The following is a 13,203-nucleotide window of genomic DNA, read 5'->3' on the forward strand; positions in this document are numbered from 1 at the left end:
GTTTTTAGTATTTGTTGAGAATCCAAGTATTTCTTCATTCTATCCCAGAAGTAAATCTTCAGAATTTGCACAATTTTTGGCATTTTGTGTTCTCAAGAATGTCAAGTTTATATTAAACAATTAGTCTAGCTAACTTAAGGCTATTGAAATGATATGTGGAAACTTGGATTTTGTAAATTTAAAGGATTTTTTAAAATTTAATTTCTTTTTCTTTTGCAAGGCAAATGGGGTTAAGTGGCTTGCCCAAGGCTACACAACTAGGTAATTATTAAGTGTATGAGGCCAGATTTAAACTCAGGTATTCCTTACTCCAGGGCTAGTGATCTATCCACTGTGCCACCTAGCTACCCTGTAAAGTTTAATTTCTTAATTAAAAAAAAGTTTATCCTTTATTCCTGATGTTTTTCATTCATGTCTTGCTCTTTGTGATCTCATGGACTATAGCATGCCAATGTTGCCCATGGGATTTTCTTGTCAAAGATATGGATTGGTTTGCTGTTTCTTTCTTTAGTAGATAAGCAAACAGAGGTTAAGTGACTTGTTCAAGGTCACACATCTATGTTGTCTGAGCTTGAATTTGAACACAGGTCTTCAGACTCAATGCTCTATCCACTGAGTCACCTAACTAGCTACCTCCTTTGTCAGTACAATACCTTTATTTCCAAATATGTTTCTCCTCTGCTCAAGTACCTTCAGTTGCAGTTGTTGGTAAAAGACTTGGACAATATAACTGTAAAGTTCTTAAATCTCCTATCTTATGATACAATTTTTGTGTACAAAAAATGAAATGTGGTTTAGACAATAATACTACACTTCAGTGGATTCAGAGTTGTTTTGTCAATGGACAAAAATAATAATCATAAATGGTATATAATTAAGGCATGACTTCTACCTGTACAGTTGAAGCACAAACCCAGAAATGCTTAGAAAGTATTTTTGGACAAATACAGCACATGTGAAGAAGCAGTCAGACCTAGTTTGAACCCCTTTGAAGACTGGGTTTTGGGGAGTGACTTATACGAGTTACATCCTAGGGATGCAGGATATAGGGTTGATTCTGGGGGCATTTTCGGAGTGTTTTGGGGAGGAGAGTTCCAGGAATTGCACAGAAAATAGGAGTGCAGAGTGTCTAGAACTATAATGTTTGTGCAAGCTCTATCTGTTTGGGACTAGGATGAATCATTTTGAGCATGCTGTGTTATTGCTAGCACAGCAAAGGTAGTGAACATTGCAAAGGATCACTGGTATTCCAAACTTGAACGGCACTCATTTTTTTGTCCTGATTGATACTGATTCTCAGGTTATTTTGGTAGCTCAAACAAATTAAAGTGATTAGTAAAACATCCTGGAAGTAAAACTTTATTTGATTGTCAAAGGGATCCATTCTTGACTATTTAAATATATCCAATTATCAAGCATTTGTTTTTTCCCCTTTCCTATGACCCATTGAAAACAAAGGAAGGGAAAAAGAAGGGATAGAAAAATAGAATGATGGTTGGAAGGAAGGAAACAAGGAATAGTAAAGGAAAGGAGGAAGGAGGGAGAGAAAAGGAAACAACAAGCCTAGGAGCAATTCTCTGAACTGAGCAAGTAGCAGTGTTACCATTTTGTTTGATCAAAGAACTTTTAGGAACCATTTGTTTCTCAAGTCTATGTTGCTCATGAATAGCTGATGTGTCTCGTCTCTTCTTGTGTTATTTGAAAAAATTCAGGAAAAAATTGACTTTATCCATTGTATGACATATAAGAGGTATGACTAGCAAATGAATGATGCTTAAACCAGAGGAGATTTTGGCAGCCAACAGAGCTGTATTTCCTTTGACCCCATTCTTACTGTTCCCTTATCTATGAAAATATTCATTCTGCAATCTATAATGGAAAATCAGTGGCAAGATAAGATTTATTAGTTTTTTTTCTGGACTAGATTTACTTTATTTAATCAAACAATCTATAATTAGAAGATTCCAGTAGGTTCAAACTGTGGATTTATATTTTTATTTATTAAGCCAAGGATGCATCATACCATAAAAGACCAGAGAAAGAAAAGAACTTGAAATTTTCTTTTTCCCTCTAATGTGTTTCTCTGTCCTTTTTCTTTTTACAGGGAGTTGTAGAAACAAATGTTTCGAGCAATCCTACAGAGGACTGGAGGGCTGCCAGTGTGATAGTGGCTGTAGAGACCGGAAGAACTGTTGCTGGGATTTTGAAGAAACTTGTGTGAAATCAAGTACGTGCACTAACAATGCATGAGTTAACCTATCACTGTCCTTTGCCTTTTGGAACAATAGTGATATGGAACTTATTTCTGACAGCATGTCAATAGTTCTATCAATGGACTGCTTTCAGGGTTTCTTCTCTATATACCTCAAGAACAGGCTGGTTGATTCCTTGAAGGGCTTATTGTAGAGAGACTACTTTTATTTAGTCCAGCTTGGCTGACTAGATAGTCTTTGAGGGTTTTCTAAGAACCTATAATTCTGAAATCCTCACTTCATAGGACTTAGCAAAGCTAGACAAAAAAAAATATCTATCTGGGATCATAGTTAATTCTGAAAGGAAGGCTTCTTTTACTGGTTTCTTTTGACCCTAAAAGTAAATGCCAAATGCCTATTAAATTTGACAATGTATCTGCTATCTTTGTAGTTAGTATTTTGTTCTTTTCTAGTTGTGAATAATCCAAGATCTTTTTAGGTATCAGTTAACAAGCATTTATTAAGATCTCTCTCTGTATTGGATACTAGACTAAGAGCTGAGGTTACAAAAGAGGACAAAAACATGAGGCCTATCCCCAGACAGCTAACATTCTAATGCGGCCAACATCTACATGCCTTCATGATATTGATGAGGGAAAACACAAGTGTGTGTGTGTGTGTGTGTGTGTGTGTGTGTGTGTGTGTGTTTGTCTGTCTCTCTGTCTCTGTAGGAGTGTATATGTGAAAACAGGAGATGAAGATCAGGAAAAGCCTCTTGGAGATAGTGTGATGTGAGCTGAATCTTGAAGGAAGTCAGAGAGACCAGGAAGGACAGTATTTCAGGTTTGGCAGATGCTCAATCATTTCATTCATGTTTGACTCTTTGTGACCTTATTTGGGATCTTGACAAAGATACTGGAGTGATTTTGCTATTTCCTTGTCCAGTTCATTTTGTAGATGAGGAAACTGAGGCAAACAGGGTTAAATGACTTGGCCACGGTCATATAGCTTGTAAATATCTGAACTGAATTTGGACTCAGGAGTATAGGTCTTCTTGTCTCTAGGTCTGTCACCTTTGGGGCAGCTAGGCGGTACAGTGGATAGAGTACCAGTGCTGAAGTTGGGAGTACCTGAGTTCAAATCGAGCCTCAGACGCTTAATACTTACTTAGCTGTGTGACCATGGGCAAGTCATTTAACCCTATTGCCTTAAAAAAATAAAAAAAATTTCTCTGGCTACCCCTTTGTATGTGTGGGATAGTCAGTGCAAAAAAAAAACCCAAAAAGCATTATTTGGAAGACAAGTTTTAGGTATATATACACACACATATATATAGAGATATATTTACTGCTTTTTTTCTCCCTTAAGTCACCTCAAGTTGTCATCAATTTTACCTGAATAATCTGGTTTTGCTCCCCAATATGTTGTCAATCCTATGAACTGTCAGTTGCTACTGCTTCATGATATGCATACTGGCATAGATGATGTAGGGTGAAGACTGCTACCCTGTCCCATCTTGGAAGTGAAATAGGAACCTGTGGGAGTATTCTAAAACTAATCTTGAACAAGTTGGGAATTCAATTCAATAAGCACTTCCTAGTTTAGACTTTGTCCTAATTGTTGAGGATACAAAGGGGAAAAAAAGAAAGATCTCTGCTGTTCAGGAATTTACGTTACACTGTGTGAGTTAACATGTGTAGCAGAAAAAAAATTAAATCATTAACTTTAAACTTTAGGTAGGGTCTTCAGAGGTAAATTATTGAGTTGAATTAGATGACCCTCTAAAGGTCTTTTCCAGTTGGAGATCTATGATCCTATAAAGCAATTTTTTGAGGTAGAGGTAAGAGCTACAATGACAATGAAAAGGAATAGGAAAGGTTTTTTTGAAGGATTTGGCCTTTGATTTGACCTTAACTGGAGGTAGGGATTTTGAGCATTGTAGGTGAAGAGGATTCTAAGCATGGGATCATCAAGAGAAAGAGTAGCAAAAGAAGTGGACCAAGAATGGAGGACTATGGTATACCCATGCACAGAGAACTGAATATGGGTGATGATACATCAAAAAAGATGAAAAGGGATGGGTTGGTCAGAAAGGGGGAGGGAAACCAGGAGAGAGCAGCACTGTTTCTAGGAGGCATTGGGCAAGAAGGCTAAAGAGGAATTCTGAGGTCAGAAACCAGATTAGATTGCAAGCTGCTGAGAAGTTATTGGGAGGTGAAGAAATCCTGCTGCTTATGCCTTGTTGCCTGTGATTTTCCTGTAGTTATGACTTTGTTCTTTCCCTATACTTAATAAATACTAGCCTTTTTCTTTGGCTAATTCCCCTGCCTGAAATATTTTCCTTCTCATTTCTGGATGTCCCCATTTTCTTCAAAACACAATTTAACTTTTGTAGGAAATCTTTAAAAGATTCTTGACTCCTTTTCTCTGAGATTATCTTCCAATTCTACCATATATTTTGCATGTATCCAGTTATCTGCATATTGTCTTCCCATTGAAATGGGGACCCAGTACCCCACAATGGAAGGAGTGTGTTTTTCCCCTCTCTTTTTATCCCCAACATCTGGCATGGTTCTTGATACATGGTAGGTGCTTAAGAAATGTTTGTTGACTGACTGACTAGATGAGATGCCCCCTGAGCAGCCATACTGGAATGGCAAGGATTCCCCAGAACCAGTATTATCACCTCTACCTTGAGAATAGGGTAGTGACCGGAAGGTTTATTCAAACAAGCCTTATAGCAAAGTAGAGCCTTCTCCCTGATAACTAAGTCAATGGAGAAGGGTAGTTAATTAGTAGTTCTAGTGAATAAACAATTTTGTATTATCTTTTTAATTTAATTTTTGTAGTTAAGAAGGAATTTATTAAAATAAAATTCACGGGGCAGCTAGGTGGTGTAGTGGATAAAGCACCGGCCTTGGAGTCAGGAGTACCTGGGTTCAAATCCAGTCTCAAACACTTAATAATTACCTAGCTGTGTGGCCTTGGGCAAGCCACTTAACCCCACTTGCCTTACCAAAAAAAAACCTAAAAAAAAATAAAATTCACATTTTCTTATAGTCAACTTTGCTTACTGAATACTCCATTGAATTATGTAATTTGCAGCTCAATTGTGGACATGCAATAAATTCCGTTGTGGAGAAACTCGGTTAACTAATAGCCATTGTTCTTGTTCTGATGACTGCTTGCAGAAAAAAGATTGTTGCACTGATTATCAAAGTGTATGTAGAGGTAAGTGAAAGAACAAACATATATCATTTTCTTCTGTTTATCCTGAAAAAAAGATTGGTACACAAGACTGTATCTTAGAATAGGCTGTGGAATATTTGAGTACTTCATGAGATTGAATATTTGACTTTTCATTTAATTTTTGGAAGAAATAAAGCATGCAGAGTTATAACCAGAGCAGGGTGACTAGAGTTTGCTCTATGCCACTGAACTTTGCATATTTTAATAGTAAAATTCCTTCTCAATATAGAAACAAATGAATTTAGCAACTAGTTAGCAAAGAAAACTAGTAATAATAGAAAGCAACCAGATGGTATACTGGTCACCTTTTATTTATTGTCGTGTAATCTCTCCTTTGATCTTAACTGAATTTGTCCTAAAATTTTTATTTGAGACTACATCTTTAAGGAATTTTGGGATCTCTCCTTTCTTTCCAAACTTCAGTTAACTAAAAAAAAAACCCACACCTGATTTGAGGGTAAATTTCATGCATTTTTGTCTTGGAATGTTTAGAGAAGCTTGCCCTGGGCACCAAATTGGTAGTTATATATAGCTCTGACTGTATATTATATAGGCTTTTTTCTTTAGCAGGAAGAGGCAAACTTTAGAGATTAAGATGCATTGTTAAATTCTCCCTCCATTCTTTTCTTTTCCATGCCAACTCCTTTTATCCCTCAATGTAGTTTTTTTGGGGTGCTCCATACACTATGCCATCTACCTGCCTTTCCTCCTCCCCAATGTACTTTTAAAGCTCATTTATTTTGGTTACAATGATTCAAGACTTTAAAATCAGGCATATATGTTAGTTCATTATAGTTCAAATCCTACTCAAATAAAATTAAGTCCTTGTCTTTTTTTTTTCAGAATTATTTTTCTTTCAAAACTATTTCTTTGGGGAAAAAATAAAATAAAAATAAAACTATTTCTTAATAGATAGTAGTTATTCAGCTAGTGCAATTAATCTCTGCAAAGTCATTATATGCCATGCAATAAACTGCATATGCTAATAACTTGAATTGTATTCATTTTTCTAATTGTCTTCTCTTCCATAGTTCTGGCACATTAAGTTGGGGGGTGGGGAGGGGAGAAGGCACAAAAAAGACAATCAAAACTGGTTACAACTATTCCAAGAGATGAGGTGTCCATCCCTTGTGTCATGACTAATGAGCCATGACCCTTTAGAGCAGGTGTAATGTTATGGGCATGGGGTGGGAGTTGGGTGGGAATATGGCAGTTTAGGAAAGAAGGAAAGGTGAACCATAGGAGAAAGGTAGAATTAGAGAGGTTGGCTGTACTTGGCACAGAATGAGCAAAGGACAATGAGGCACAGGGTTAGGAAATCCCTTTACCAAGAAAAGTTCCTGTTATATCTTGGTTATAGTTTAGGAGGAAAATATTTTATTCTCAAGGAGTGCCCTAAATAAAATACTTCATATTCGGATGAAGTATGTTATCTATGCCTTTACTTTTTTCTTTTGCTTTTCTGACAAACATTTTTATTCTTCTATTTTTAGGGGAAACACGTTGGGTGGATGACAAATGTACTGCTTCTCAGGAGCCTCAGTGTCCAGCGGGGTAAGATTGATTTGAGTTTTTAATACTCTTTTAACAGAAGGAAGAAAGAATTGGAATAAAAAGAAGTGGGATATGGGATCTGGTGGATACTTTTTTAGAATAGAAATGAATTAATAATGATAACTAATAATTTTAAGATTAAAGGAATTTTATTTTGTTTTATTTAAGTTTACATTTCTGAATATTCCTTAAGGTAGGTTGAATGTTAGCAAAAAAGTAAATGAGATAAAATATTATGAGCTTAAAAAAAGTAGAAACAGTTAAATAGTAGTAGATAGTTTGGTAGATTGAGAATCAAGGAGACCTAAGTTTAAGCCTTTTCTCAGAATGGATATTTATTAACTGGATGATCCTTGCCAAGTTATTTTACTTTTCTTGGCCTCATTTACTCATCTATGAAATAAGTGGATTGGACCATCTAGCTATCAGTCCATAATGTTTTGTATGCCTGTAGCACTTTAACCAAGGAAGCTTCTCATTATTTTATCACTTAAATTAAAACAAATTTTTGAAAAAAGTGTTTTATCTGAGTTTCCAGGTAGTGTCTTAGTAAGGTTTAAAGCCCTTGTTTATATAGACTGTTACTTTGCTCACTGACCCACCTTTCTCTGTAAAGGGGAGCTAGAAGCCAGCTTTACTAGATATTACTAGACAAGTTTTGCCAATTGCTGCTATCATTGCATTGATCACATTTATTCCTTATTAATAGTTATGTCTCTGGTGATAGCACAAGGGAGGGAGATACCTAGTCCCTTGAACAAAAGAATTCAAGATGCATCTGGCCTTGTTTGCCTTTTTTCCTTGGATTTCTCCTATTCCATATTCTATTCTCTCTACCATAAGGTTAGTTCATTTATAAATCACAGTTCCTATAACAGGAGACTTATCATGTTATATAAGTCCCAGGACAATCAGTTACTTCCTCAACTGTTCCTTCAGTGGGAGAGAACTTTGCTCTTCCTAACACTTAGAAAGGCAGTGCTGACTTACTTTTTAACCTACTGGTCCTTTAGCATCCTCTGACATGAAAACCAGGACTCTTTTAAAAAAAAAATTCAGGATAATGAGCCTTTGCAACATGTAGATTCTTCCTTATGCCGCCTAACATTGTAAGATGAACTGTCTGCTCTTTAACCTCTTGCCTCAAATTTCATGAGTTTTACTGAGAAATCACAACTGTGATCACATAATTTACACTAATTTTTTGAGAAATATCTAGTAATAAAAACTTATAAAAGCAAAGAATTTAAAAATATGTAATAATTTTCTGTGGAAAATTTACAAAATAAAGCCATTTCTTGTTAACTCCAAAGGCTAAAAATAGAGTTTAATTTGGTTATGATTGGCTATACATGTTACCACTCTGTAAAGAGATGCTTTTAAAAATCATAAATGGGGCGGCTAGGTGGCGTAGTGGATAAAGCACCGGCCTGGAGTCAGGAGTACCTGGGTTCAAATCCGGTCTCAGACACTTAATAATTACCTAGCTGTGTGGCCTTGGGCAAGCCACTTAACCCTGTTGCCTTGCAAAAACCTAAAAAAAAAAAATCATAAACAAACCAAAAAAATAAATAATTGAAGATTAGGAAACTTTTATGAAAATTCTTGTTTTGACATAATTATTTTGAAAATGTGAAAAACAAACAATGAAAGAAATTTATACCATTTCTTCTTTTCTCCTCATTCTCAAAGATAATCAATTATAGGGGTGGCTAGGTGGCGCAGTGCATAGAGCATCAGCCCTGGAGTCAGGAGTACCTGAGTTCAAATCGGGCCTCAGACACTTAATAATTACCTAGCTGTGTGGCCTTGGGCAAGCCACTTAACCCCATTTGCCTTGCAAAGATAATTAATTCTGTCAAGCAGCAAAGTCCTAATTTATTTTTAACAAAAGATTCCTAGTAGTTGGAAAAATAAATAAATAAAATATTTTTAAAAAGATTCCTTTAAGATAGGAGGGAAAAGGTAATGAATGTCATCCATAGAAACCGTCATTCAGAAACTTCTAAATTACTTATTTAGTCTTTTCATTAGTTTTTTTTAAGCATACAAGAATTATTAACAATGTTGTGGGAAGGATTCTGAAAGGTATGGATCAAAGGATTTCATGTTTTCATTTGGGTTTATGGATATTAAAATAATGTTTTTTTAAGGATTTATTATTTTTATTTTAGGTTTTTTTTGGGGGGGGGAGAGGCAAATGGGGTTAAGTGGCTTGCCCAAGGCCACACAGCTAGCTAATTTTTAAGTGTATGAGACCCGATTTGAACCCAGGTACTCCTGACTCCAGGGCCAGTGCTTTATCTACTGTGCCACCTAGCCACCCCTTTTTTAAGGATTGATATCAACTTTATAGTTTGAGAGGGGAAGACACTAACAGTTGAAGAGATCAGAAAAAGTCTTCATGTAGAAAGCCATTATATTAATCTATATGAGTGATAATAAGGACCTGATCTAAAGTGGAATCTTCCGTGAGCCAAAGATATCATATGTGACATACTATAAGGTAAAAACTGAATTGTGATTGCATATGTAGAGTAAGGGAGAGTGAAGGTCACCAGTTTATTAACCTAGTAAGCAGAAGAGTTGTATTTTTTATAAAAATAAAAGTATTTGAAAGATGAGTGGGTTTATGGGGAAAGGTAATGAGTTTGGTTTTTGATATGTTGAGCTTGAGAATCCGGTAATATTCAATTGGAAAGTAGCAATGGATAATGATGTAGAATTGAAACTGAGAAAAGAGACTGGGACTAGAAATAGAAATCTGAGAGTCATTGAATTAATCAACCCATGGGAGAGGATGAGGTCAATGAGAAAGTAGATAGAAAAGAATAGGGGTCCTAGGACATAGCCTCATGGAAAACTCATATTTAGAGAAAGAATGAGTAAATTGGAAGAGGAACTAAGAAACAATAGTGTCTTAAAAGTCTAGATAGAAGATAGATCTAGGATGAGAGTTTGATCTGAGAAGGTTTTTCTAAAGATGTGCATGTTTGAAGGAACCATTTAGACCAAAGCTCATGAGAGAGGGGATGGTAGGAGTTAAAATCTTTTGGGATGATGGGAATAAGGGCATATGTGGAATGGTTGGCCTCAGTAAAAAAAGATCACTTCCTTGTCAGAGACAATGAATATATGAATTATTGATGCATTTTTCCATTAAAGGCCAACTTTTACTCTTCATTGCAATATGGAAGTGACCTTGAATTTTCAAAGGTAGAAACTCTGACAATTTTATTCAGTCATGTCTTCTTTCTAACATCATTTGGGGTTTTCTTGGCAAAGATACTGGAGTGATTTGTAATTTCCTTCTCCAGTTTATTTTATTCTTGAGGAAACTGAGGCAAACAAGGTTAAATGACTTGCCCAGGGTCACATAGCTAATAATGTCTGAGGCTAGAACTGAACTCAGGAAAATGAGTTGTCTTAATTCCAGGACCTGCATTGTATCCACAACATGCTTAGCTGGAATGGCTTCAGGTGTTCAGGAACAGATTCCTTGTCTGTTGACTGCCGCAACTCATGGAACTCATGGGACTGCAGCAACTATAATATGGAAGCATTTTAATTCATTTCAAATGTTTGTGGATCTAAGATTAAATATCAAATATGACTTTTGTCGAGGAATCCAATTATTGTAGATCAGGACTAATTCAGGCCAGTGTGGTGCTTCAGGTTCTCAGAAATGGAAAATAAGATACTCATAGAACCAACTAAAGTTAGAAAAAGAGATCTGTTTGACCAGTATAAAAAGAATACTTAGCAAGGATTCAGCATTGATTCATTTGAGCTCTGTGTTGACTATGCTAAAACATCAGTCAGACCTGGAGGAGGAAAACTGCCTGGTTAGTTGGCTTTTGTAATTAGAGACTCAGGAAGCCAAATCAAACTAGGTTTTAAGGGTAGTTTCAATAGTTTTAAAAGGAAAACTAAATGAAAGATCTTATTCCCATAGTGAGAAAAATACTCTCTTTTCTTAATGTACTTAAAAAAATTTGAGTCCAGATTGTAGTCATTCATTTATTCTAGATTCATTTATTCATTCAACAGAATTTATTAAGTAATGACTTTGTGTCAGAGACTGTGTTTGGTACACAGGATACAGACAAAAAATGAAACAGTCCCTGTTCTCTAGGAACTTCCAACCTATTAGGATAAATTATATGTTCAAATAAGCAAATAAGATTATTGGTTTAGAGCTATAAATATCCTTAGAAGATATCTAGTTATACTTCATTTTATGGAGGAGAAAAAAGAGATAAAGTACTTTTCTGAAGGTCATATAGTTTATAGTTAATAAAACTGCTATTTAGATTTCACTGGGACCTCAAGCTACAATCCAGTGCTGCTTGCACCACATTTCACATGGGTATATATAAACACAGATGCATCACTTAATAAATGCAAATATCCACCAAATAAATATAAAGTTAGTAGGTTGTACTTCCCTATACTGGGCAAGGCAAGGGCATTAGCAACTAAGTAATCAGAAAAGGCCCTGGGAAGTGTTTAGGCTAGATATTCTGAAAGGTGGAGAGGGGAAATGAAACGATATGTATTCCTACTTTGTTTTATTCATAGGATATAGGGTATATCTAGAAAAGAAGTGTTCAAAAGTGTGGGAAAAAAGGCAAAAAACAATACATATCCTCAAGGAATTTACAGTCTATTGAGGAAGATAAAAAGTGACCAAAAAATGCCAACAAATGCTATACAGAATAATAGGAGATAATTAAAAGAGGGAAGGTACTAGAGAGGTCAGGAAAGGCTTCCTTTAGAATATGGACACTAGAGTTTCAGATATATAGGGAGAGCCAAAATAGGGGTTAGAATGGGACCTTTGTGTCTCTACTTCCTTTGACCCTTAGTCAAAAGAATTAGGAGTAGGCAAGGTCTGGTGTCATACTGAAGCAGGGGTGGAGGGGATACCACTGGTTTATGATAAGAGGTATGAAGATTGGATCCTGATATGCTCAAAGGACTCCCCTAGTGAAAGGCGTGGATTGTAGACTTGCTGTGCAGGAGCCCTAAGGAGACCAAAGATCACTACAATCTTTTTTTGTTTGTTTGTTTTTTTAGTTTTTGCAAGGCAATGGGGTTAAGTGGCTTGCCAAGGCCACACAGCTAGGTAATTATTATGTGTCTGAGGCCAGATTTGAACCCAGGTACTCCTGACTACAGGGCCGGTGCTCTATCCACTGCGCCACCTAGCTGCCCCAGATCACTACAATCTTAACATTTAAAAGGGAGATAGTGACATAAATAAACCTTGCTCATTTATTGTAATTCTTTCTCCTTCCTAAGCATGTTTCCTAATCTAGAGATTGACAAATAGAAGACAGAAGAGCACTTTGCTTTTTACAGTTACAGCGACTAATGATTTTTTTTTTGCATGTTTACCTTTTAGGTTTACCATCCCACCTGTGATTTTGTTTTCCATGGATGGTTTCAGATCTGAGTATTTACATACCTGGAGCACACTGATGCCCAATATCAACAAAATGAGTAAGTCTCCACTAAAAGGGTAAAGTTGTACTAGTTACTATGTTATACAAATTATCAAGAAAAGCAATAGCTGTGCTGACTGGTTCTTTGACTCTTTTTTTGTTTGTTTTTGCAAGGCAGTGGGGTTAAGTGACTTGTCAGAGATTACATAGCTAGGCAATTGTTAGCTGTCAGAGGGCAGATTTGAACTCAGGTACTTCTGACTCTAGAGCCAGTGCTCTATCCACTGCACCACCCATACTCTTGAATTTGATGATTTGCTTATTGTATAGTATAGGCATATCCATATAGTCTCATATTTGTTTTGGTCCTTTGGTTCCTTTCTCCATCATTTGTTTGTGTAGAATTTGATGATGAATTTGATGTTTATGATGATACTTATTTTTCCTTCTTAAAGGAAAAATTATATCAGGGAAGTGATGCCATGACAAGTAAGGAAATTGGATTTGAATGAGGGGAATACTGTGCTAAGTCACCAGTCTCACTTACTGAAGGTCATACAGTTTATAGCTTGTAAAACCAGTCATCTGGCCAGATATGAATTGGGATCAATGGAAATAGCCCGGTTGTGAGATAATCAAGGTTAAGTGACTTGTCCAAGGCCACACAGCTAACAGGTGTCATGTGTGAGACCAGATTTGAACTTAGGTTTTCCTGACTCCAGGGTTGATACACTATCCACTGTACCACCATGCTACTGCTA

General features: G+C 36.2%; 1 protein-coding gene across 4 annotated transcripts in view; it reads left to right on the forward strand.

Moving 5' to 3' along the window:
* Positions 1–13,203, forward strand: part of ENPP3 (ectonucleotide pyrophosphatase/phosphodiesterase 3) — a 111,886-nt gene that overhangs the window by 12,690 nt on the left and 85,993 nt on the right. For all 4 annotated transcript variants that reach the window (XM_074187599.1, XM_074187601.1, XM_074187598.1 and 1 more), the window contains exons 4-7: positions 2,105–2,227; positions 5,298–5,423; positions 6,935–6,995; positions 12,403–12,500. In XM_074187599.1, coding sequence (XP_074043700.1) covers positions 2,105–2,227; positions 5,298–5,423; positions 6,935–6,995; positions 12,403–12,500 — 408 coding nt within the window. The remainder of the gene's footprint in view (positions 1–2,104; positions 2,228–5,297; positions 5,424–6,934; positions 6,996–12,402; positions 12,501–13,203) is intronic.

This window comes from Macrotis lagotis, chromosome 5 (assembly GCF_037893015.1).
Source record: "Macrotis lagotis isolate mMagLag1 chromosome 5, bilby.v1.9.chrom.fasta, whole genome shotgun sequence".
NCBI lineage: Eukaryota > Metazoa > Chordata > Mammalia > Peramelemorphia > Peramelidae > Macrotis > Macrotis lagotis.